The sequence below is a fragment of the Salmo salar genome, chromosome ssa11, assembly GCF_905237065.1.
Source record: "Salmo salar chromosome ssa11, Ssal_v3.1, whole genome shotgun sequence".
Lineage (NCBI taxonomy): Eukaryota > Metazoa > Chordata > Actinopteri > Salmoniformes > Salmonidae > Salmo > Salmo salar.
Window position 1 is genome coordinate 95,644,529 of NC_059452.1, and position 22,974 is coordinate 95,667,502.

At 43.4% G+C, this 22,974-nt stretch overlaps 1 protein-coding gene across 1 annotated transcript; it reads left to right on the forward strand.

Moving 5' to 3' along the window:
• The first annotated feature begins 206 nt into the window (after positions 1-206).
• On the forward strand, positions 207-22,178 carry LOC106563675 (guanylyl cyclase 2). The gene is made up of 19 exons (XM_045690120.1): positions 207-542; positions 3,335-4,162; positions 5,950-6,251; positions 7,162-7,516; positions 7,837-7,924; positions 8,422-8,518; positions 9,665-9,805; positions 9,905-9,985; positions 10,120-10,296; positions 10,526-10,682; positions 15,727-15,876; positions 16,519-16,667; positions 16,840-17,003; positions 17,126-17,318; positions 17,411-17,585; positions 18,501-18,599; positions 18,721-18,815; positions 18,921-19,006; positions 20,633-22,178. Exons 2-19 carry the CDS (start codon positions 3,412-3,414, stop codon positions 20,721-20,723), a joined length of 3,351 nt encoding a protein of 1,116 aa, XP_045546076.1. The 5' UTR covers positions 207-542; positions 3,335-3,411; the 3' UTR covers positions 20,724-22,178.
• The last annotated feature ends 796 nt before the right edge of the window (positions 22,179-22,974 follow it).

Here is a 22,974-nt window from a genome sequence, read left to right on the forward strand (position 1 = left end):
CTGCTCTAACCCACTGCTGCCCAAACCTTATTCACTCTGACAAAGTAACGGGGAAGCATGATTGCTGTTTTATTGACTGGTTGTTCGTCTTATGCAAGTTCCTCCAGTGTCATGTATGTTCAAAAAACAATGTTTTCCCCTGAAACAATTCCCTATCACAACTACATTGCATTCAAAATTGGTACCTTACTTACTGTCCCAGGTTTGTGAAAGATCAGTTCTTATACACTTAAGTGGGGGGGGGGGGTCGTTAAACATTTAAGCCAAACATGGGGACTCTGAGCAATAGGGGTGTCACTGAGAGTGTTGGAGATGGATAGAAGGGATTTATTATAATCCACAGGTCATCTGCCCTAGGTCTGTAATGCATCACTCCTTCTGATACTATGCCTGAGTGGATTACTAGTGTTCACTACTTCACTCTCACTACTAAGGTCCACTCTGAATTTCACTTTCAACGTGGTTTTCCAGTTCAGTGTTACGGAATGTCTCATAGGGGGAACATCACTGGATTTAAGAGACCTTAGTGTTGTACTAAAATGGTAAGGATGATGATGCACCTGCCAAATGCAAGTTTGTATAACAATATCGGCTAGCTGCTATCATTATATTGTGGGATAGAAGGGCTACTTTCTTTATGGAATTAATGTTCAAATGCGTTTATCTTAAAAATCAATGAATGATATTTAAATGTATTGGGAAAGTAATAGTATTACTATTAGTAGTAGTATTAGCAGTAGTAGTAGTAGCAGTAGCAACAGTAGTAGCATTAGTAATAGTAGTAGTAGTAGTAATCGTAGTATCAGTAGTAATAGCAGTAGTAGTAGTAGTATTAATAGCAGTAGTAGTATTAGTAGTATTAGCAGTAGTAGTATTAGTGAAGGTAGTGGTAGTAACTATATACGATAAGGTAAGATATACTTTATTAGTCCATTCGAGATGGGAATTTTGTCTTCACACATACACACACACATATACACACACATATACACATATATACACACACATATTCACATACATACACACACATATACACACACACAGACACATATATATATATACACACACATACACATATATACACACACACACATATACACACACATATACACACACATATACACATATATACACACTCATCTACACACACATATAAACACACATTTACACACACACACATATACACGCACATATATACACACACATATACACACACACACACACACATATATACACGCGTATATACACACATACGTACACACACACACACACACACACACACACACACACACCTATGCACACACACATATACACACACATATATACACACGCGTATATACACACACACGTATGCGCACACCTATACACACACACATATACACACACACATATACTGTACACACACACATACACTACCGTTCAAAAGTTTGGGGTCACTTAGAAATGTCCTTGTTTTTGAAAGAAAAGCACATTTTATGTCCATTAAAATAACATCAAATTGATCAGAAATACAGTGTAGACATTGTTAATGTTGTAAATGACTAGAAACGGCAGATTGGAAACTGGAAACGGCAGATTTTTATGGAATATCTACATAGGCGTACAGAGGCCCATTATCAGCAACCATCACTCCTGTGTTCCAATTTTTTGATTTTTTTATTTCACTTTTATTTATTTATTTCACCAGGTAGGCCAGTTGAGAACAAGTTCTCATTTACATCTGCGACCTGGCCAAGATAAAGCAAAGCAGTGCGACACAAACAACAACACAGAGTTACACATGGAATAAACAAATGTACAGTCAATAACACAATAGACAAAAGTCTATATACAGTGTGTGCAAATGGCGTGAGGAGGTAAGGCAATAAATAGGCCACAGTAGCGAAGTAAATGGCACGTTGTGTTAGCTAATCCAAGTTTATAATTTTAAAGGCAAATTGATAATTAGAAAACCCTTTTGCAATTATGTTAGCACAGCTGAAAACTGTTATTCTGATTATTAAAGAAGCAATAAAACTGGCCTTCTTTAGACTAGTTGAGTATCTGGAGCATCAACATTTGTGGGTTCGATTTCAGGCTCAAAATGGCAAGAAACAAATAACTTTCTTCTGAAACTCGTCAGTCTATTCTTATTCTGAGAAATTAAGGCTATTCCATGCGATAAATTGCCAAGAAACTGATCTCATACAACGCTGTGTACTACTCCCTTCACAGAACAGAGCAAACTGGGTCTAACCAGAATAGAAAGAGGAGTGGGAGGCCCCGGTGCACAACTGAGCAAGAGGACAAGTACATTAGAGTGTCTAGTTTGAGAAACAGACACCTCACAAGTCCTGAACTGGCAGCTTCATTAAATAGTACCCGCAAAACACCAGTCTCAACGTCAACAGTGAAGAGGAGACTCCGGGATGCTGGCCTTCTAGGCAGAGTTGCAAAGAAAAAGCCATATCTCAGGCTGGCCAATAAAAAGAAAAGATGGGCAAAAGAACACAGACACTGGACAGAGGAACAGACACTGAACAGCATCCCGGAGTCGCCTCTTCACTGTTGACGTTGAGACTGGTGATTTGCGGGATACATACTGTATGTACACACATATATATACACACACACGCACACACATATATACACACACACATATATACAGACATATACACACACACACGTATATACACGCACATATATATACACACAAACACACACACACAAATACACACACACATATACACACATATATATACACGCATATACACACAAACATATACAGTACAAACAGACATATATACATACATATACACAAACACACATTTGGTTGGAGTGGCTGGAGCAGATATTACCGAGATGAATCTACTTTCTGTTCCTCCAATGTCTCTCCTAAAGAATTAGAACGTTGTTGAAAAGATAATTATAGGGTCATTTCATCCACAAATAATACGTGTGAATGTGTTGGATTTAGTAACTTACATTGGCTTTCAGTAGGATAGCTATGTAATAAGGGGTCATTTTCATTTTTATGTCAAATAAAATATGATATGGTTCATTATATAATTGAACGAGCAAGGTTTAAAATGTGAATTTAGTTTGTTTCTCTCTCTAATCACAATTCTTACATTAAACTTAAACAACATGTATGGTTCTATAGAGGATTAGACAGGTGATTGTTATGTGACAGTGTTTTTAGGCAGGTGCCGATGGGGACAGACAGAGGGCTATTTTTATCTCCACTCCATGTCTGCCATGATTGGATTATCACCACACACGATGAATGATCATCCCATTGGAGAAAATAAACCCATACATACAGTATTTGTCATCATACCTTTATATTTCACAGGATATTGGGCCTTTTGGGGAATGGACAGCGTTTGAGGGATAGTGGATTGTGGGATCTGCTGGAGAAGGCATCTTGCAATGCTCCGGCAGCTTTACCAGATTCACAGTTCACTGCATGAGTGGGCATCAACCTATCTGACAACCCCAGTCCTCACAGAAGCCAAGTTCCCCTCCCCTCCGCATGGAGCCTGGCTGCTGTGGTTCCTGCTGGCATCCCTAAGTGTGCCCTGTGCAGCTAGATCTACTTCTACTGTGTTCAAGGTAGGGGTGGTAGGACCGTGGAAATGTGACCCTCTGTTTGCTAAGGCACTGCCCCAGACGGCAGCGCAGCTAGCTGTGGAGAGGATCAACAATGACCCCTCACTGTCCCTGGGCACCACCTTCGAGTACGTCATCATTGACGAGGACTGCCAGACATCCATGGCACTCAAGGGTTTCTTAGGTCACTACTCACGGGCTAATGCCTTCCTGGGCCCTGTCAACCCTGGCTACTGTGATGCAGCGTCTTTACTGGCCAACAACTGGAACAAGGCCCTGTTCTCTTGGACCTGTGTGAACTACGAGCTGGACGACCGAAGTAGGCACCTTACTTTCGCCCGCACGGTGCCCTCGCCCACCTGGGTGCTGCTCAGCCTGGTGAGACACTTCCGCTGGGCACACATAGGGATCATCTCCTCGGCTGAGGATGTGTGGGTGGACACAGGCAGCAAGGTCGCTGACGCTCTGCGGAGCTACGGCCTCCCTGTCACCACCGTGGTCTCCACAGACAAGGACCCTGCCAGCATACGACAGGCTCTGACTAGGGTCAAGAGGGCAGAAAACATCCGCAGTGAGTCCTGTTTATCATGCAGGTTTTTCTTTCTATACAACTACTATGTGTCTACCACTAACTGCTATTACTACAGTGCTGTCAGTACCAGAGCCAGTTTCATTAATTAGACAACTACTAACGTATCACAACTACTTCTACTACTACTACTGCTACTGCTTCTACTAGTATTACTACTGCTACTGCTACTGCTGCTACTACTACTAGTATTACTACTGCTACTGCAATTACTATTACTAGTATTACTACTGCTACTACTACTAATACTACTGCTACTACTACCAATACTACTAGTATTACTACTGCTACTACTACTAATAGCACTGCTACTACTACTACTACTACTACTACTAGTATTACTACTGCTACTAGTATTACTACTGCTACTACTACTACTACTAATACTACTACTACTAATGCTACTACTACTAATACTGCTATTTTTATAATGTAACCTTTATTTAACTAGGCAAGTCAAATTCTTATTTACAATGACGGCCTACACCGGCCAAACCCGGACAATGCTGGGCCAATTGTGCACCGTCCTATGGGACTCCCAATCATGGCTGGTTGTGATACAGCCTGGAATCGAAACAGGGTGTTTGTAGTGACGCCGCAAGCACTGAGATGCAGTGCCTTAGACCGCTGCGCCACTCAGGAGCCCGAGAGATACTATTAATACTACTGGTACTACTACTACTATTACTTCTACTGCTATTACTACTAATACTACTATTACAACTACTGCTACTACCACTACTACTGCTACTACTACCACTACTACTGCTACTACTGCTAATACTGCTACTACTACTACTACTGCTGTTACTACTGCTTCTGCTACTACTGCTACTACTGCTACTGCTGCTACTACTACTACTGCTACCGCTACTACTGCTACTGCTACTACTACTGCTGCTGCTACTACTGCTTATACTGCTACTACTGCTACTACTGCTACTACTACTGCTGCTACTACTGCTGCTGCTGCTGCTACTACTACTACTACTGCTGCTACTACTGCTACTGCTGCTACTGCTGCTACTACTACTGCTGCTACTACTGCTACTGCTGCTGCTGCTGCTACTGCTACTACTATTGCTGCTACTGCTGCTAATACTGCTACTACTGCTGCTGCTACTGCCACTGCTGCTGCTGCTGCTACTACTGCTACTACTATTATTATGACTAGTGCTACTGGTACTACTACTACTACTACTACTATTACTACTACTGCTATTACTATTACAACTACTACTACTACCACTACTGCTGCTGCTACTACTACTACTACTACTGCTACTACTACTACTATTACTACTATTACTATTACTGCTACTACTACTACTGCTATTACTACTATCAGTATTACTACTACTACTATTATTATTACTGCTACTACTACTACTGCTATTACTACTATCAGTATTCATCTACTACTACTATTACTACTATTACTATTACAACTACTACTACTATTACTACTAGTACTACTATCAGTATTACTACTACTACTACTATTACTACTATTACCATTACTGCTACTACTACTATTACTACTACTACTATTACCCCTATTACTATTACTACTACTATTACTATTACGATTACTACTATTACTACTATTACTATTACTACTATTACTACTACTACTATTACTACTATTACTACTACTACTATTACTACTATTATTACTATTACTACAATTACCATTACTGCTACTACTACTACTACTACTACTACTACTAACCTCATGTCTCATTGTCATTTGTGTTTACCATAATCAGTGGTGATCCTCTGCATGCACTCTGTGCTGATTGGAGGACACATCCAGAGGTTGCTGTTGGAGACTGCTCTGGACATGCACCTGACGGACGGTTCCCTGGTGTTCATCCCCTACGACACACTGCTCTACAGCCTGCCCTACAGGGATGTCCGCTACCCAGCCCTCATCAACAACGGCAAGCTGCGAAGAGCATACGATGCTGTCCTGACCGTCACCATGGACTCAGAGGAGAACTCATTCTACAAGGCCTACCAGAAGACTGTGAATGTTGGGGGGGTTCCCAGACACATTAAGCTCCACCAGGTACAGCTGAATGAGCTGAGGACAACTGGGGATTTCATGCATAGGCATAGTTTTGGGCTAAATCCTATCAGGCCATTATAGTGTCCATAGTTTTGGGCTAAATCCTATCAGGCCATTATAGTGTCCATAGTTTTGGGCTGAATCCTATCAGGCCATTATAGTGTCCATGGTTTTGGGCTGAATCCTATCAGGCCATTATAGTGCCCATGGTTTTGGGCTAAATCCTATCAGGCCATTACAGTGTCCATGGTTTTGGGCTAAATCCCATCAGGCCATTACAGTGTCCATGGTTTTGGGCTAAATCCCATCAGGCCATTACAGTGTCCATGGTTTTGGGCTAAATCCTATCAGGCCATTATAGTGTCCATAGTTTTGGGCTAAATCCTATCAGGCCATTATAGTGTCCATAGTTTTGGGCTGAATCCTATCAGGCCATTATAGTGTCCATGGTTTTGGGCTGAATCCTATCAGGCCATTATAGTGTCCATGGTTTTGGGCTAAATCCTATCAGGCCATTACAGTGTCCATGGTTTTGGGCTAAATCCCATCAGGCCATTACAGTGTCCATGGTTTTGGGCTAAATCCCATCAGGCCATTACAGTGTCCATGGTTTTGGGCTAAATCCTATCAGGCCATTATAGTGTCCATAGTTTTGGGCTGAATCCTATCAGGCCATTATAGTGTCCATGGTTTTGGGCTAAATCCCATCAGGCCATTACAGTGTCCATGGTTTTGGGCTAAATCCTATCAGGCCATTATAGTGTCCATGGTTTTGGGCTGAATCCTATCAGGCCATTATAGTGTCCATGGTTTCGTATATTTGCATTTGTGTAACACGAATATCTCATGGACAGACTACGTAAACATATCTGACTAAATATCGATATGTTCTTATTTCAATTTCTTCCAGATTTCTCCTCTGTTTGGTACCATCTACAGCTCGATCCTCTTCATGGCTAACGCTCTGCAGAATGTTCGTGATGCTGGGGAGTGGAGGTCTGGAGCCAACCTGGTGCGCCACTCCAGGAACATGGCTTTCTATGGTTTCAGCCAGCGTGTCCGCACCAATGGCTCCGGGGCCAGCTTGTTGAAGTATGTGGTGCTGGACACAGATGGGCAGTCCTGGCCTCTGCTGCCCACCCACTGTGTGGACCTGGAGGCTGGGATGGTGATGTCTCTAGGCCGCAGCATCCACTTCCCAGGGGGGGTCCAGCCCAGCCCAGACTCTAGCTGCTGGTTCATTCCAGGCACCTTATGCACAGGAGGTGAGAACACAGCAAATTATACTAAATGACAAATGAGGGTAGGGGGGCTAAATGCAGACAGATGAAAACACACACTCACACACTGCACTTACGCACGCTCACACGCAGGCAGAGACGCATGTGCACACACACACCAGCAAACAGGAGGGGAACAGTTACCATCTGTTCATAAAGAGGACATCTTTCTCTAGAGGAAAGTGGAACAGAGAATTAGATCAGGGTGTGGTGTTATGTTGACATAGTGTGTGGTAAGCTAGGGATCTTTTTAAATCAGGTGTGATTCATTATATGATGTTGTACTATGATATGCTTTGTTTTAGGAGGAGTGGATCCATTCCATCTAATCATAGTCTTCCTGTGTATCCTTCTGACCAGTATCTTCTCAAGTGGACTCTACTACTGTATAAGGTATTCTATTTAAACAATGAGGCCCGAGGGGGTGTGCACGGCTAAGGGGCTGTTCTTATGCATGACGCAATGCGGCGTGACTGGATACAGCCCTAAGCCGTGGTATATTGGCCATATACCACAAACCCCTGAGGTGCCTTATGCTAATATAAACTGGTTACCAACATAACTATTAGAGTAAAAAAATTAATGTTTTGTCATACCAGTGGTATACCACAGATTTCAGCCAATCAGCATTCAGGGCTCAAACCACCCAGTTTATAATACTGTACAGTACTTTCCACATATTCTTGTTTGCTATTTTCTACATTTGTATGACTCAACAGCTGGTAATAGCAGCAACATTTCTCAATATGTCTTCACAGACCTTTAGGTACCTTCTGAACTACTGCTGATGTCACTCCTCCTTCACCCTTCCTCAATCCTCCCTCACCCCTCCCTCTCCCTCCCCTCCTCCCCCCTCCCTCTACACTCCTCTTTCCACCTTTCACTTTTAGGAGGCGTATCAACCAGATCAGTTTAGTCAGAGGTCCTGGCAAGATCATGCTAACCCTGGAAGATGTGATCTTCATCAACCCCTCACTCAGTAATAAGGTCAGATCCCCTAACTGACAGTGTCTGGAAGATCCAATGGGGTCATATTTAAGTTCCCACAATAATGATTGATATACAGCATGTTGCCTTAAGTATGTGGACACACCTTCAAATTAGTGGATTTGGCTATTTCAGCCACTGCCGCTGCCATTGGACTCTGGAGCAGTGGAAACGTGTTCTCTGGAGTGATGAATCACGCATCACCATCTGGCAGTATGACGGACGAATCTGGGTTTGGTGGATGCCAGGAGAACGCTACCTGCCTGTAACGGCCGTCGGGAGAGAGAGTAGACCAAGGCGCAGCGGAGTTAGTGTTCATCATAGTTATTTAAGTAACGTAAGAACACGATACAAAAAACAAGAAAACCGACAGCCAAAACAGTCCTGTCAGGTGCGAAACGAAACAATTACCCACAAAACCCCAACGGAAAAACAGGCACTTATGTGTGACTCCCAATCAGCAACAACCAACAACAGCTGTGCCTGATTGGAAGCCACACGGCCAAAATCAATGAAACAGACAACATAGAAAATGAACATAGAACGCCCACCCAATGTAACACCCTGGCCTAACCAAAATAAAGAACAAAAACACCTCTCTATGGCCATCTTAACACTACAGCATACAATAACATTCTAGACGATTCTGTGCCTCCAACTTTATGGCAAAAGCTTGGGGAAGGCCCTTTCCTATTTCAGCATGACAATGCACCTGTGCACAAAGTGAGGTCCATACAGAAATCAAGATCAGTGTGGAAGAACTTGAGTGCCCTGCACAGGGCCCTGATCTCAACCCCATAGAACACCTTTGGGATGAATTAGAACACCGACTGCGTGCCAGGCCTAATTTCCCAACATCAGTGCCCGACCTCTCTAACGCTCTTGTGAATGGAAGCAAGTTCAGCAATGTTCCAACATCTAGTGGAAAGGCTTCCCAGAAGAGTGTTGGCTGTTATAGAGGAAAAGGGGGGAACAACTCCATATTAATGCCCATGATTTTGGAATGAGATGTTCAACGAGCAGGTGTCCACATACTTTTGATTGGACAACACATGCAATTGAAAATATCTATATTTTTTATTTGATGTCTTTGCAGCATGACAAGTGCTTTTGTCAATAACCTATGTTTTTCTCTCCATGTTTCAGAAGCTAAGTTTAGATGAGAGCAAAGTGGGTGATATGAGTAGGAAACCCTCAGATACGGATCGTCAGAGCCTCTCTACTCCCTTCTCTGACTCCACCGTCACCCCGGCAACCTATGCAAACTCCAACATAGCCATCTTTGAGGTAACGGGGGCAGGAGGCTCTCTTCTAAGAACGGTTCAGGGAGTTCTGAGGCTTGTCTGAAAGTTGATTCAGAACTATCAAACACATACCTTTTTACAGGGAGACTGGGCTTGGATGAAAAGACTCCCGTCTGGAAACTTTAAAGCCATAACTCCCCAGACCAGTGACGTCTTTGAGTTGGTGAGGTTCTACTGTCAAATATACTACCAGTTACGATGTAAGAAGATTTGATGATGAGAAATCCGTTTGACTATAACTAATGTATCTCCGTTGTCCATTAAAATGAGCCCATTGTCACGGCTCTGTTCTTTCAGATGAAGGACATACGACACGAGAACGTCAACCTCTTCTTGGGGTTTTTCCTTGACTGTGGTGTTTTCGGCATCATGACAGAGTATTGCTCACGTAGCAGCTTGCAGGACTTGCTAAGCAATACTGACGTTAAGCTGGACTGGATGTTTAAGACCTCCCTGTTATTGGACCTTATCAAGGTAACCACTAGTAGTGGGGTGTGGCCAAAATCCTCTCAGAGACATACAGTTACACTATTCCTATAGGAAGACCTGCAGCTGCCACAATGTGCTTTAAATCATTTTACATTACAGATTTGTTAGAGCTTAGGTCCCAAAGTTCATTTAATGCCCAACTCACTGTATACCTACAGCAGGCTACCTTTCTCTCTGACATGACACCAACACGACTTTTAACTGTCTTCCATAGGGCATGAAGTACCTCCACCACCGAGGTGTTTGTCACGGACGACTCAAGTCTCGGAACTGCGTAGTGGATGGCCGCTTTGTGCTCAAGCTCACAGACTACGGCTACAACAAGATTTTGATGGCACAAAGGTTCTCATACGAAGATCCCTCCGCAGAAGGTAGGTGTTAAGACCACTCAAATCAAATCAAATGTTATTTGTCACAGGCGCCGAATACAAAAGTGCTTACTTACAAGCCCTTAACCAACAATGCAGTTTTAAGAAAATACCCCCCAAAAATAAAACATAAAAAGTAAGAGATAAGAATAACAAATAATTGAAGAGCAGCAGTAAATAACAATAGTGGGGCTGTATACAGGGGGTACCGGTACAGAGTCAATGTGTCAATGTGCGGGGGCACCGGTGTCGAGGTATTGAAGATAATTATGTACATGTACAGAGCCTTGCAAAAGTATTCACCCCCTTGGCGTTTTTCCTATATTGTTTCATTACATCCTGTAATTTAAATGGATTTTTATGTGGATTTCATGTAATGGACATACACAAAATAGTCCAAATTGGTGAAGTGAAAAAAATTACTTTTCAAAAAATTTGAAACAATTTCAAACGGAAAAGTGGTGCATGCATACATATGTATTCACCCCCTTTACTATGAAGCCCCTAAATAAGATCTGTTGCAACCAATTACCTTCAGAAGTCACAGAATTAGTTAAATAAAGTCAATTTGTGTGCAATCTAAGTGGCACATCATCTGTCACATGATCTCAGTATATATACACCTGTTCTGAAAGGCCCCAGTGTCTGCAACACCACCAAGCAAGGGGCACCACCAAGAAAGCGGCACCATGAAGAGCAAGGAGCTCTCCAAACAGGTCAGGGACAATGTTGTGGAGAAGTACAGATCAGGTATGGGTTATAAAAAAATATCAAAAATGTTGAACATCCCACGGAGCACCATTAAATCTATTATTAAAAAATGGAAAGAATATGGCACCACAACAAACCTGCCAAGAGAGGGCTGCCCACCAAAACTCACAGACCAGGCAAGGAGGGCATTAATCAGAGAGGCAACAAAGGGACCAAAGATAACCCTGAAGGAGCTGCAAAGCTCCACAGCGGAGATTGGAGTATCTGTCCATAGGACCACTTTAAGCCGTACACTCCACAGTGCTGGGCTTTACGGAAGAGTGGGCAGAAAAAAGCCTGAAAATAAATTGCAAACACGTTTGGTGTTTGCCAAAAGGCATGTGGGAGAGCTTTTTGGCCATCAAGGAAAACGCTATGTCTGGCGCAAACCCAACACCTCTCATCACTCCGAGAACACCATCCCCACAGTGAAGCATGGTGGTGGCAGCATCATGCTGTGGGGATGTTTTTCATCGGCAGGGACTGGGAAACTGGTCAGAATTGAAGGAATGATGGATGGCGCTAAATACAGGGAAATTCTTGAGGGAAACCTGTTTCAGTCTTCCAAAGATTTGAGACTGGGATAGAGGCTCACCTTCCAGCAGGACAATGACCCTAAGCATACTGCTAAAGCAACACTCGAGTGGTTTAAGGGGAAACATTTAAATGTCTTGGAACGGCCTAGTCAATGCCCAGGCCTCAATCCAATTGAGAATCTGTGGTATGACTTAAAGATTGCTGTACACCAGCGGAACCCATCCAACTTGAAGGAGCTGGAGCAGTTTTGCCTTGAAGAATGAGTAAAAATCCCAGTAGCTAGATGTGCCAAGCTTATAGAGACAGGAGGCAACAAAATAGGAAAAATGCCAAGGGGGTGAATACTTTCGTAAGCCACTGTAGGTAGAGTTATTAAAGTGGTTATGCATAGATAATAACAGAGGGTAGCAGCAGCGTGTGTGGCGGGGGCAATGAAAATAGTCTGGGTATCCATTTAATTAGCTGTTCAGGAGTCTTATGTCTTGGGGGTAGAAGCTGTTTAGAAGCCTCTTGGACCTAGACTTGGTGCTCCTGTACCGCTTACCGTGCGGTAGCAGAGAGAACAGTCTATGAATAGGCTGGCTGGAGTCTTTGACAATTTTTGGGGCCTTCCTCTGACATCGCCTGGTATAGAGGTCCTGGGTGGCAAGAAGCTTGGCCCCGGTGATGTAGTGGGCCGTACGCACTACCCTCTGTAGTGCCTTGCGATCGGAGGCCGAGCAGTTGCCATACCAGCCAGTGATGCAACCTGTCAGGATGCTCTTGATGGTGCAGCTGTAAAACCTTTTGAGGATCTGAGGACCCATGCCAAATCTTTTCATCCTCCTGAGGGGGAATAGGTTTTGTCGTGCCCTCTTCCCGACTGTCTTGGTGTGCTTGGACCATGTTTGTTTGTTGATTATGTGGATGCCAAGGAACTTGAAGCTCTCAACCTACTCCACTACAGCCCCGTCGATGAGAATGGAGGCATAGTAGGTCTTCCTTTTCCTGTAGTCCACAATCATCTCCTTTGTCTTGATCACATTGAAGGAGAGGTTGTTGTCATTGCACCACACGGTCAGGTCTCTGACCTCCTCCATATAGGCTGTCTGTCATTGTCGGTGATCAGACCTACCACTGTTGTGTCATCAGCACTTAATGATGGTGTTGGAGTCATGCCTGGCTGTGCAGTCATGAGTGAACAGGGAGAACAGGAGAGGTCTGAGCACGCACCCCTGAGGGGCCCCCGTGTTGAGGATCAGCGTGGCGGATGTGTTGTTACCTACCCTTACCACCTGGAGGCGGCCCGTCAGGAAGTCCAGGATCCAGTTTCAGAGGGAGGTGTGTAGTCCCAGGGTCCTTAGCTTATTGATGGGCTTTGAGGGCACTATGGTGGGCTTTGAAGGCACTATGGTGCTGTAGTCAATGAATAGCATTCTCACATAGGTGTTCCTTTTGTCCAGGTGGGAAAGGGCAGTGTGGAGTGCAATATAGATTGCATCATCTGTGGATCTGTTTGTGCGGTATGAAAATTGGAGTGGGTCTAGGGTTTCTGAGATAATGGTGTTGATGTGAGCCATGACCAGCCTTTCAAAGCACTTTATGGCTAAGGACGTGAGTGCTACGGGTCGGTAGTCATTTAAGCAGACTACCTTAGTGTTCATGGGCACAGGCACTATGGTGGTCTGCTTGAAACATGTTGGTATTACAGACTCAGACAGGGAGAGGTTGAAAATATCAGTGAAGACACTTGCCAGTTGGTCAGCACATTTTCGGATTACACGTCCTGGAAATCCGTCTGGCCCAGCGGCCTTGTGAATGTTGACCTGTTTAAAGGTCTTACTCACATCGGCTGCGGAGAGCGTGATCACACAGTCGTATGGAACAGCTGATGCTCTCATGCATGTTTCAGTGTTACTTGCCTCGAGGCGAGCATAGAAGTTATTTAGCTCGTCTGGTATATTCGTGTCACTGGGCAGCTCTCGGCTGTGCATCCCTTTGTAGTCTGTAATAGTTTGCAAGTTCTGCCACATCCGACGATTGTCAGAGCTGGTGTAGTAGGATTCGATCTTATTCCTGTATTGACACTTTACCTGTTTGATGGTTCGTCGGAGGGCATAGCAGGATTTCTTATACACTTCCGTGTTAGAGTACTGCTCCTTGAAAGCGGCAGCTCTACCCTTTAGCTCAGTGTGAATGTTGACTGTAAGCCATGGCTTGTGGTTGGGGTATGTACGTACAGTCACTGTAGGGATGACGTCTTCGATGCACTTATTGATATAGCCAGTGACAGATGTGGTGTACTTCTCAATGTTATAGCAAAAATCCCAGGAAAATATTCCAGTCTGTGCTAGCAAAACAGTCCAATAGTTTAGCATCTGATTCATCTGACCACTTTTTTTATAGACCGTGTCACTGGTGCTTCCTGCTTAAATTTTTGCTTGTAAGCAGGAATCAGGAGGATAGAGTTATGGTCAGATTTGCCAAATGGAGGGTGAGGGAGAGCTTTGTACGCGTCTCTGTGTGTGGAGTAAATGTGATATAGAATTTTTTTCCCTCTGGTTGCACATTAAACATGCTGATAGAAATTAGGTAAAACTGATTTAAGTTTCCCCGCATTAAAGTGCCCGGCCACTAGGAGCGCCGCCTCTGGATGAGCATTTTCCTGTTTGCTTATGGCGGAATACAGCTCATTGAGCGCGGTTTTAGTGCCAGCCTCGGTCTGTGGTGGTATGTAGACAGCTACGAAAAATACAGATGAAAACTCTCTAGGTAGATAGTGTGGTCTACAGCTTATCATGAGATACTCTACCTCAGGCGAGCAAAACCTTGAGACTTCCTTAGATATCGTGCACCAACTGTTGTTCACATAAATGCATAGGACCCCGCTCTGTGTCTTTCCAGAGGCTACTGTTCTGTCCTGCCTATAGAGTGTATAACCCGCAAGCTGTATGTTGGGATGGTGTTCTTCGGCTTTCAAGCCTTCCCCTTTTTCCTCCAAACATAACGATGGTCATTATGGCCAAACAGTTCTATTTTTGTTTCATCAGACCAGAGCACATTTCTCCAAAAAGTACAATCTTTGTCCCCATGTGCAGTTGCAAACCGTAGTCTGGCTTTTTTATGGCGGTTTTGGAGCAGTGGCTTCTTCCTTGCTGAGGGCCTTTCAGGTTATGTCGATATAGGACTCATTTTACTGTGGATATAGATAATTTTGTACCTAAACATAGAAAAATGAACATAGAACGCCCACCCAATGTAACACCCTGGCCTAACCAAAATAAAGAACAAAAACCCCTCTCTATGGCCAGGGCGTTACAGGCTGATTTTTTTTGATTTTCCTATGATGTCAAGCAAAGAGGCAGAGAGTTTGAAATACATCCACAGGTGCACCTCCAATTTACTCAAATTATGTCAATTAACCTATCAGAAGCTTCTAAAGCCATGACATAATTTTCAGGAATTTTCCAAGCTGTTTAAAGGCACAGTCAACTTAGTGTATGTAAATCTGACCCACTGGAATTTTGATACAGTTAATTATAAGTTAAATAATCTGTCTGTAAACAATTGTTGGAAAAATTACTTGTGACATGCACAAAGTAGATGTCCTAACCGACTTGCCAAAACTATAGTTTGTTAGCAAGAAATCTGTGGAGTGGTTGAAAAACGGGTTTTAATGACTGCAACTTAAGTGTATGTAAACTTCCAACTTCAACTGTATATGTCTGTGTGTGTGTATGCGTGTGTGTGTGCGTGCCTACTTGCCTGTGTGGTTGTGCAGAGCTGCTGTGGACGGCCCCTGAGATCCTACGGGGCCCTCACCCAGGGCTGTGCGGCACCCAGCTAGGGGACGTCTACAGCTTCGCCATCATCATGCAGGAGGTGGTGCTGCGGGGACCTCCCTTCTGTATGCTGGACCTGTCTGCTGAAGGTGTAGATCACTCATCCATTCACGACCCCAAACACAATTTAAAACAACAAAGTAGAAGAGACAGTTTCAACGGTGTGGTTTAATAGGGTGTGTGGTTTAATAGGGGTGTGGTTTAACAGGGGTGGTTTAATAGGGGTGTGGTTTAATAGGGTGTGGTTTAATAGGGTGTGTGGTTTAACAGGGGTGGTTTAATAGGGGTGTGGTTTAATAGGGTGTGTGGTTTAATAGGGGTGTGGTTTAACAGGGGTGGTTTAATAGGGGTGTGGTTTAACAGTGGTGGTTTAATAGGGGTGTGGTTTAATAGGGTGTGGTTTAATAGGGTGTGTGGTTTAACAGGGGTGGTTTAATAGGGGATGGGTGGGTGATTCAGGCTTCATTTGAATGCGTATATATAAATAACTTCTGTTGCATGCATGGTCCCAGTGCTGTCTGTTGGTCCTCCCTGTGGTTCAGGTGGTAGAGCATGGTGCTTGCAACACCAAGGTTGTGGGTTTGATTCCCCATGGGGAAAAAGTACAAAAATGCATGCACTAACTACTGTAAGTTGCTCAACGACTAAAATGTGCAAAAGAAAATGTCAGTAGTAGATACTGTAGCTTGGTCTTGGTGGGGTAACTCAGAGTGTCTGCTCCCGTCTGTCAGATGTCATCCAGAAGGTGAGGAATCCTCCACCACTGTGCCGCCCTGTGGTGTCACCAGACCACGCCCCCCTGGAGTGTATCCAGCTGATGAAACAGTGCTGGAACGAACAGGCAGATAGGCGGCCGCACTTCAATGACATCTTTGACCAGGTACTTTAGCCTGAGACATCAAACAGACCACTCACAATCAGTGTATTTTTTAAAATAAAAAAAGACTAATATAAGGGAACCTTTTGTCTGTAAAAGTTTGACTGGGGGATATAAAAGCATCATTCGAGTTCACCTTTACGCCCCCCCCGCCCATATCCCCATTCAATCCCAGTTTAAGAACATCAACAAAGGGAGGAAGACCAACATCATAGACTCCATGCTGCGGATGCTGGAGCAGTACTCCTCTAACCTGGAGGAGCTGATCAGAGAGAGGACTGAGGAGCTGGAGATAGAGAAACTGAAGACTGAGAAACTACTCACTCAGATGCTGCCTCCGTGAATAACAGACAATGACACATACACTCAAAGATACTGACTAGGATGTACAAATGTTTCTCCTCAAAGTATACAGTTTCCAAGGACGAGGGCCCTAAATGGTATTTCTTCTCTGTTTGCAGATCTGTTGCAGACGTCCTGAAGGTTGGCGGTACCGTGGAACCGGAGCATTTTGAAAATGTAACACTTTACTTCAGCGACATAGTAGGTTTTACCACAATCTCTGCCAACAGCGAGCCTATCGAAGTGGTGGACCTCCTCAATGACCTATATACTCTATTTGACGCCATCATTGGCAATCATGATGTATACAAGGTAAGCCTTTTGCTTAGTCTTGAATTAATGACTTAGTGTGTCTTCTTGTGCCCCTCAGTAACCTACTGAAGATATTTCTTCTTCGATGGTAGGTGGAGACAATAGGAGATGCATACATGGTGGCGTCCGGCCTACCTGTTCCCAATGGAAACCGTCATGCTGCAGAGATATCCAGCATGGCCCTGGACATCCTGAGTGCTGTTGGCACCTTCAAGATGAGACACATGCCGGATGTACCTGTTCGCATACGCATTGGACTGCACTCAGGTCAGGGCTCCATTTTAAAGACCCCCATATGAACAAAATGGAAGTACAAATCATTTTGAAATGAACGCCACATACCATACTGATGTGAAACATCATAAACAGTAAAACTGCCATGAACTTTCCAGTGCGTTTATATTTTTCTGACAGTGTTGATATGATATGTCTCCTAGGAACAGGCATGCCACCAGTGCTGTGTTTGTGTGTGTGAAGTGATGTAACTACTTAAGTAAAAATACTTTAAAGTACTAATTAAGTCATTTTGGGGGGGTATCTGTACTTTACTATTTATCTTTTTGACAACTTTTACTTCACTATATTCATAAAGAAAATAATGTATTTTTTACTCCATCCATTTTCCCTGACACCCAAACATACTCGTTACATTTTGAATGCTCAGCAGGACAGGACAATGGTCCAATTCATGTACTTATCAAAAGAACACGTGATCATCCCTACTGCCTCTGATCTGGTGGACTCACTAAACACAAATGCATCATTTGTAAATGATGTCTGAGTGTTGGAGTTTGCCCCAGCTATCCATAAAATTTAAAAACAAGAAAATGGTACCGTCTGCTTTGCTTAATGTAAGGAATTTGAAATGATTTATAATCTTACTTTTGATACTTAAGTATATTTTAGAAATTACATTTACTTTTGATATGTAAGTATATTTAAAACCAAATACTTTCACTCAAGTAGTATTTTCTTGTGTGACTTTCACTTTTACATGAGTAAATTTCTATTAAGGTATCTATACTTTTGTTCAAGTATCACAATTGGATACTTTTTCCACCACTGTGTGTGTGTGTGTGTGTGTGTGTGTGTGTGTGTGTGTGTGTGTGTGTGTGTGTGTGTGTGTGTGTGTGTGTGTGTGTGTGTGTGTGTGTATGTGTGTGTGTGTGTGTGTGTTTGTAGGCCCGTGTGTTGCTGGGGTGGTAGGCCTCACCATGCCCAGGTATTGTCTGTTTGGTGACACAGTCAACACTGCCTCCAGGATGGAATCCACAGGAATGCGTAAGACCTGCCACCAAAGAGACAAATATGGCTAAAAGATAAAGCAATTCTAGGCTGCGTTTTAGTAAGCGCTTTATACCAGAGTCCCAAAATAAGATTTTTCCTACCATATTGTTTGCAGCATACCGAATCCATTTGAGCCATAGCACAGCAAAGATCCTGGTGGATCTGAGAGAAGGCTACCAGGTTCAACTTCGTGGAAAGACAGAGCTCAAGGTCAGCTTTGTGCTCCCACTCTCTGGCATTTATATTACCCTCAAAGTACTGTTTTAGTGACTTATCTGTGATAATAATGACCTTGGATGTCTCATGTCTCCACAGGGGAAAGGAATGGAGGAGACCTACTGGCTGGTTGGAAGGGACAGTTTCACCAAACCGCTGCCTGTGCCACCTGAGCTTAAGTCAGGGTAAGGAAAGTCAAAGCTAAATCCTGTAAAGGGATGATTATCTTTGCTCCAAGTGACCATGATCCTGCAGGTATCAAACTACACTAAATGACCAAAATGTGTGGACACCTGCTCGCAGAACATCTCATTGCAAATTCATGGGCATTTATATGGAGTTGGTCCCCCCTTTGCTGCTATAATAGCCTTGACTCTTCTGGGAAGGCTTTCCACTAGATGTTGGGGACTTGCTTCCATTCAGCCACAACAGTGGAAGTGGAAGTGAAGTTGGGCATTGATGTTGGGCGATTAGGCCCGCATTCGGCGTTCCAATTCATCCCAAAGGTGTTCGATGGGGTTGAGGTCAGGGCTCTGTGCAGGCCAGTCAAGTTCTTCCACACCGATCTCAACAAACCATTTCTGTGAAGACCTCGCTTTGTGCATGAGGGCATTGTCATGCTGAAACAGGAAAGGGCCTTCCTCAAACTGCTGCCACAAAGTTGGAAGCACAGAATCGTCTAGAATGTCATTGTATGCTGTAGCATTAAGATTCCCCTTCACTGGAACTAAGGGGCATAGCCCGAACCATGAAAAACAACCCCAGACCATTATTCCTCCTCCACCAAACTTTACAGTTGGCACTATGCATCCTGGCATCCACCTAACCCAGATTCGTCCGTCGGACTGCCAGATGGTGAAGCATGATTCATCACTCCAGAGAATGCTTTTCCACTGCTCCAGAGTCCAATAACAGCGAGCTTTACACCACTCCAGCCGACGCTTGGCATTGCGCATGGTGATCTGAGGCTTGTATGCGGCTGCTCGGCCATGGAAACCAATTTCCTGAAGCTTCCGATTAACAGTTATTGTGCTGACGTTGCTTCCAGAAGCAGTTTGGATCTTGGTAGTGAGTGTTGCAACCAAGGACAGACGATTTTTACGAGCTGCGCGCTTCAGCACTTGGTGGTCCTATTTTGTGAGCTTGTTTGTCTGACTACTTCACGGCTGAGCCGTTGTTGCTCCTAGACGTTTCCACTTCACAATAACAGCACTTACAGTTGCCCGGGGCAGCTCAAGCAGGGAATAAATGTGATGAACTGACTTGTTGGAAAGGTTGCATCCTATGATGGTGTCACGTTGAAAGTCCCTGAGCTCTTCAGTAAGGCCATTCTACTGCCAATGTTTGTCTATGGAGATTGCATGGCTGTGTGCTTGATTTTATACAGCTGTCAGTAACGGGTGTGGCTGAAACAGCCTAATCTACTAATTTAAAGGGTATGTTCACATACTTTTGTATATATAGTGTATGTATCATGAACTGATTTGTATACAAACTGCACTTTACCAGCAGATCAAAAATAGTTACAAAGGCTGTGTTAAAACAGGCAGCCCAATTCTGATATTTTGTTTCACTAATTGGTCTTTTGACCAATCAGATCAGTTCTGAAAAAGAGCTGATGTTAAAAGATCTGATGTGATTGGTCAAAAGTCCAATAAGTGGAAAAAAGATCAGAATTGGGCCGCCTGTGTAAATGCAGCCTCTGACAATGTAAAGTGGATACATGCAGCGCATTATGAGCAGGGTTGGCCAGCTCTGGTCTTGAGTTCCCATGTGTGGCATTTGCTTTACCTCTCCAATGTATGTTTCAGGCAAATGGCTCATGGCTTGCAGATGGAAGAGATCAACCGACACAAGCGGAAGAAAGCGGAACAACAACAACTTGCCAAGAAGAATAAATGATGTAGAGTTCTGCATGAAAAATGTATAGCATTACAAGGTGTTCATGACTAGAGTAGTATCTCAGTGGGATACTCAGTACTTACACTGATTGCCTTTTTACTCTTCCTGGATTTTTTCTGCTGAGGATCTTGCTAACAGCTGACTAACATTGTGTTCTTTCAAACTTAAACGGAGCGCAAGTGGGACTCTCTCTTCAGCAATGACAGTTCAATGGGAAAAAGGCCACAGGCTTTATGAACTGATGTCCCACATCCTTCTTGCTGTTTTTCAGAACGAAGACAGCGAAGGAGTTAAAGCATCTCCTGCAGAAAGCGGTGAGGAGGCTCTTTACTGTGCGGACAGTGACTCTGACTCTGGCAGCAGGTTTGGACGAGGACAATGTGATGATGCATCATCACTGAAATGGTTCTTTGCAAGAAACACCTCTAGTGAAACCTGGATACTCTCTCTCCACGTGTGTTTGCCATTTTGACAATCAAGGACTTTTTTTCCCAGCCATGGCTCGATACTCTTCCTATAGAAATGAGAGTTTGAAAAGTCATTGCCACAGACCATAGCATGTTGTGCATGAGCAGGAAAGGGACAAAGGTATATGTAAAGCTATGAGCCGCTACTAAGCAATGGAAGTTTTTAGAAATAGACAATGCCTCATTAGGACATGGTGAGTTGGCATTACCGTACACCATACAGTTGGCATCAGTGGACATAATACTACATCACAATATACTGTAGAGATTATTCTACAATCTTCATAAGAAGCCCTTCAAAGAGGAAGTTGTCTCTGGAGAAGGAGCTATAAATAGCACATGGGAATTCGTCACTGAGCCGTAAAGGTATCACATTTTCTCACCTGCCCCTCACCCCAGTTGTCCGTTTCTTCAAGCAGACAGCAAGTAGAAGATAAGTCACTGGTACAGGAGGAAGAAAACACTCTCTACAGTGATTCTCAGTGAAAAGAAAAACAATGTTTTGACCCAGTTGCATGATTTAGCATACAATCTCTTATTCATCTTGAGAGCATGTGTTCTTCTCCTGTGCTCAAATAAACAAACAAACAAACAAACGTGGGGCAAATATCTAATAACATACAAGAGTTATATAAGGGTTGTACATGTCTATAGTATTTATTTACCTGTTCATCTGTAAATATGATAGAGTATTGCAACGAGAAACTGAATCTATGTTTCATGAACCTACTATGCAGTTGTAGCTGTCTCTAGCCGATCCTACTGAGCCGTCTGAAATGCTTCTCTATAGGTTGTTCATTTGAGATGAGAAAACAGTGGTTTTACCTATCATCACCATCTGCATCTCAATAAATGGAATTTGAATTGCCAATGGTTGGTTTTGTCACACAGTGCTTGAGATGGTGGGCCCTGCAAGTACAATATCTGGTGATGCAACAATGCAATAAAAGGCTGTGTAGAGGAATAAATAAAACATGTATCAAATGTACGTCTTTGTTTTGCATCAATTGGCCAGTGGGCAAAGTGACATTCTACAGTATCAGAAACTGATCCCAGTGTTTTTCATCTGAACTCCAGCAGGCTCTACGTTACCCCTCCAAGGCTGAAAGTATAGGTACACCATATGGAGAACGGAATGAGGCCATGAGGCATATAGATAATCCTACACATAGGCTATCCACATTAAGAAGGGCATAATGGATTAACATTTGCATTAAATCCTTTCATCAGTGAGTGAGACAGAATATAGTGTCAACTCTACGCTGTATCTAGCACTGTCCCTTGACATTATAAAGCAGATTTGTTGCAAAATATAAACTGGGTGGTTAAAACCCTGAATGCTGATTGGCTGACAGCCGTGGTATATCAGACCGTATACCATGGGTATGACATAACATTTATTTTTACTTCTCTAATAACGTTGGTAACCAGTTTATAATAGCAATAAGGCACCTCAGGGGTTTGTGGTACATGTAGTGGTGGTTCTATACCATTTCAACTGGGGGGGGCCAAGCTGGGGCCAGTTGTACTGTTAGAGGGGCCAGTTACATTAGATGTTATTGTTGTCATATCGTTTTCTTCACTGCATTGCAGGCATTAGCAGGCAAAAGACCATGTCCATAATCATCATCATTGCCACTGTCTAATAATGGATGTAAAAAAAGAACGATAGCAAAAATTTGTTATGTAAAAATTATTTCATACTCCACATTTAGGGGGGCCACAAGGGGGTCCAAAATTGTTGTCACAGGGGCACTGGTCCCCCCTGACCCCCCCCCCCCTAA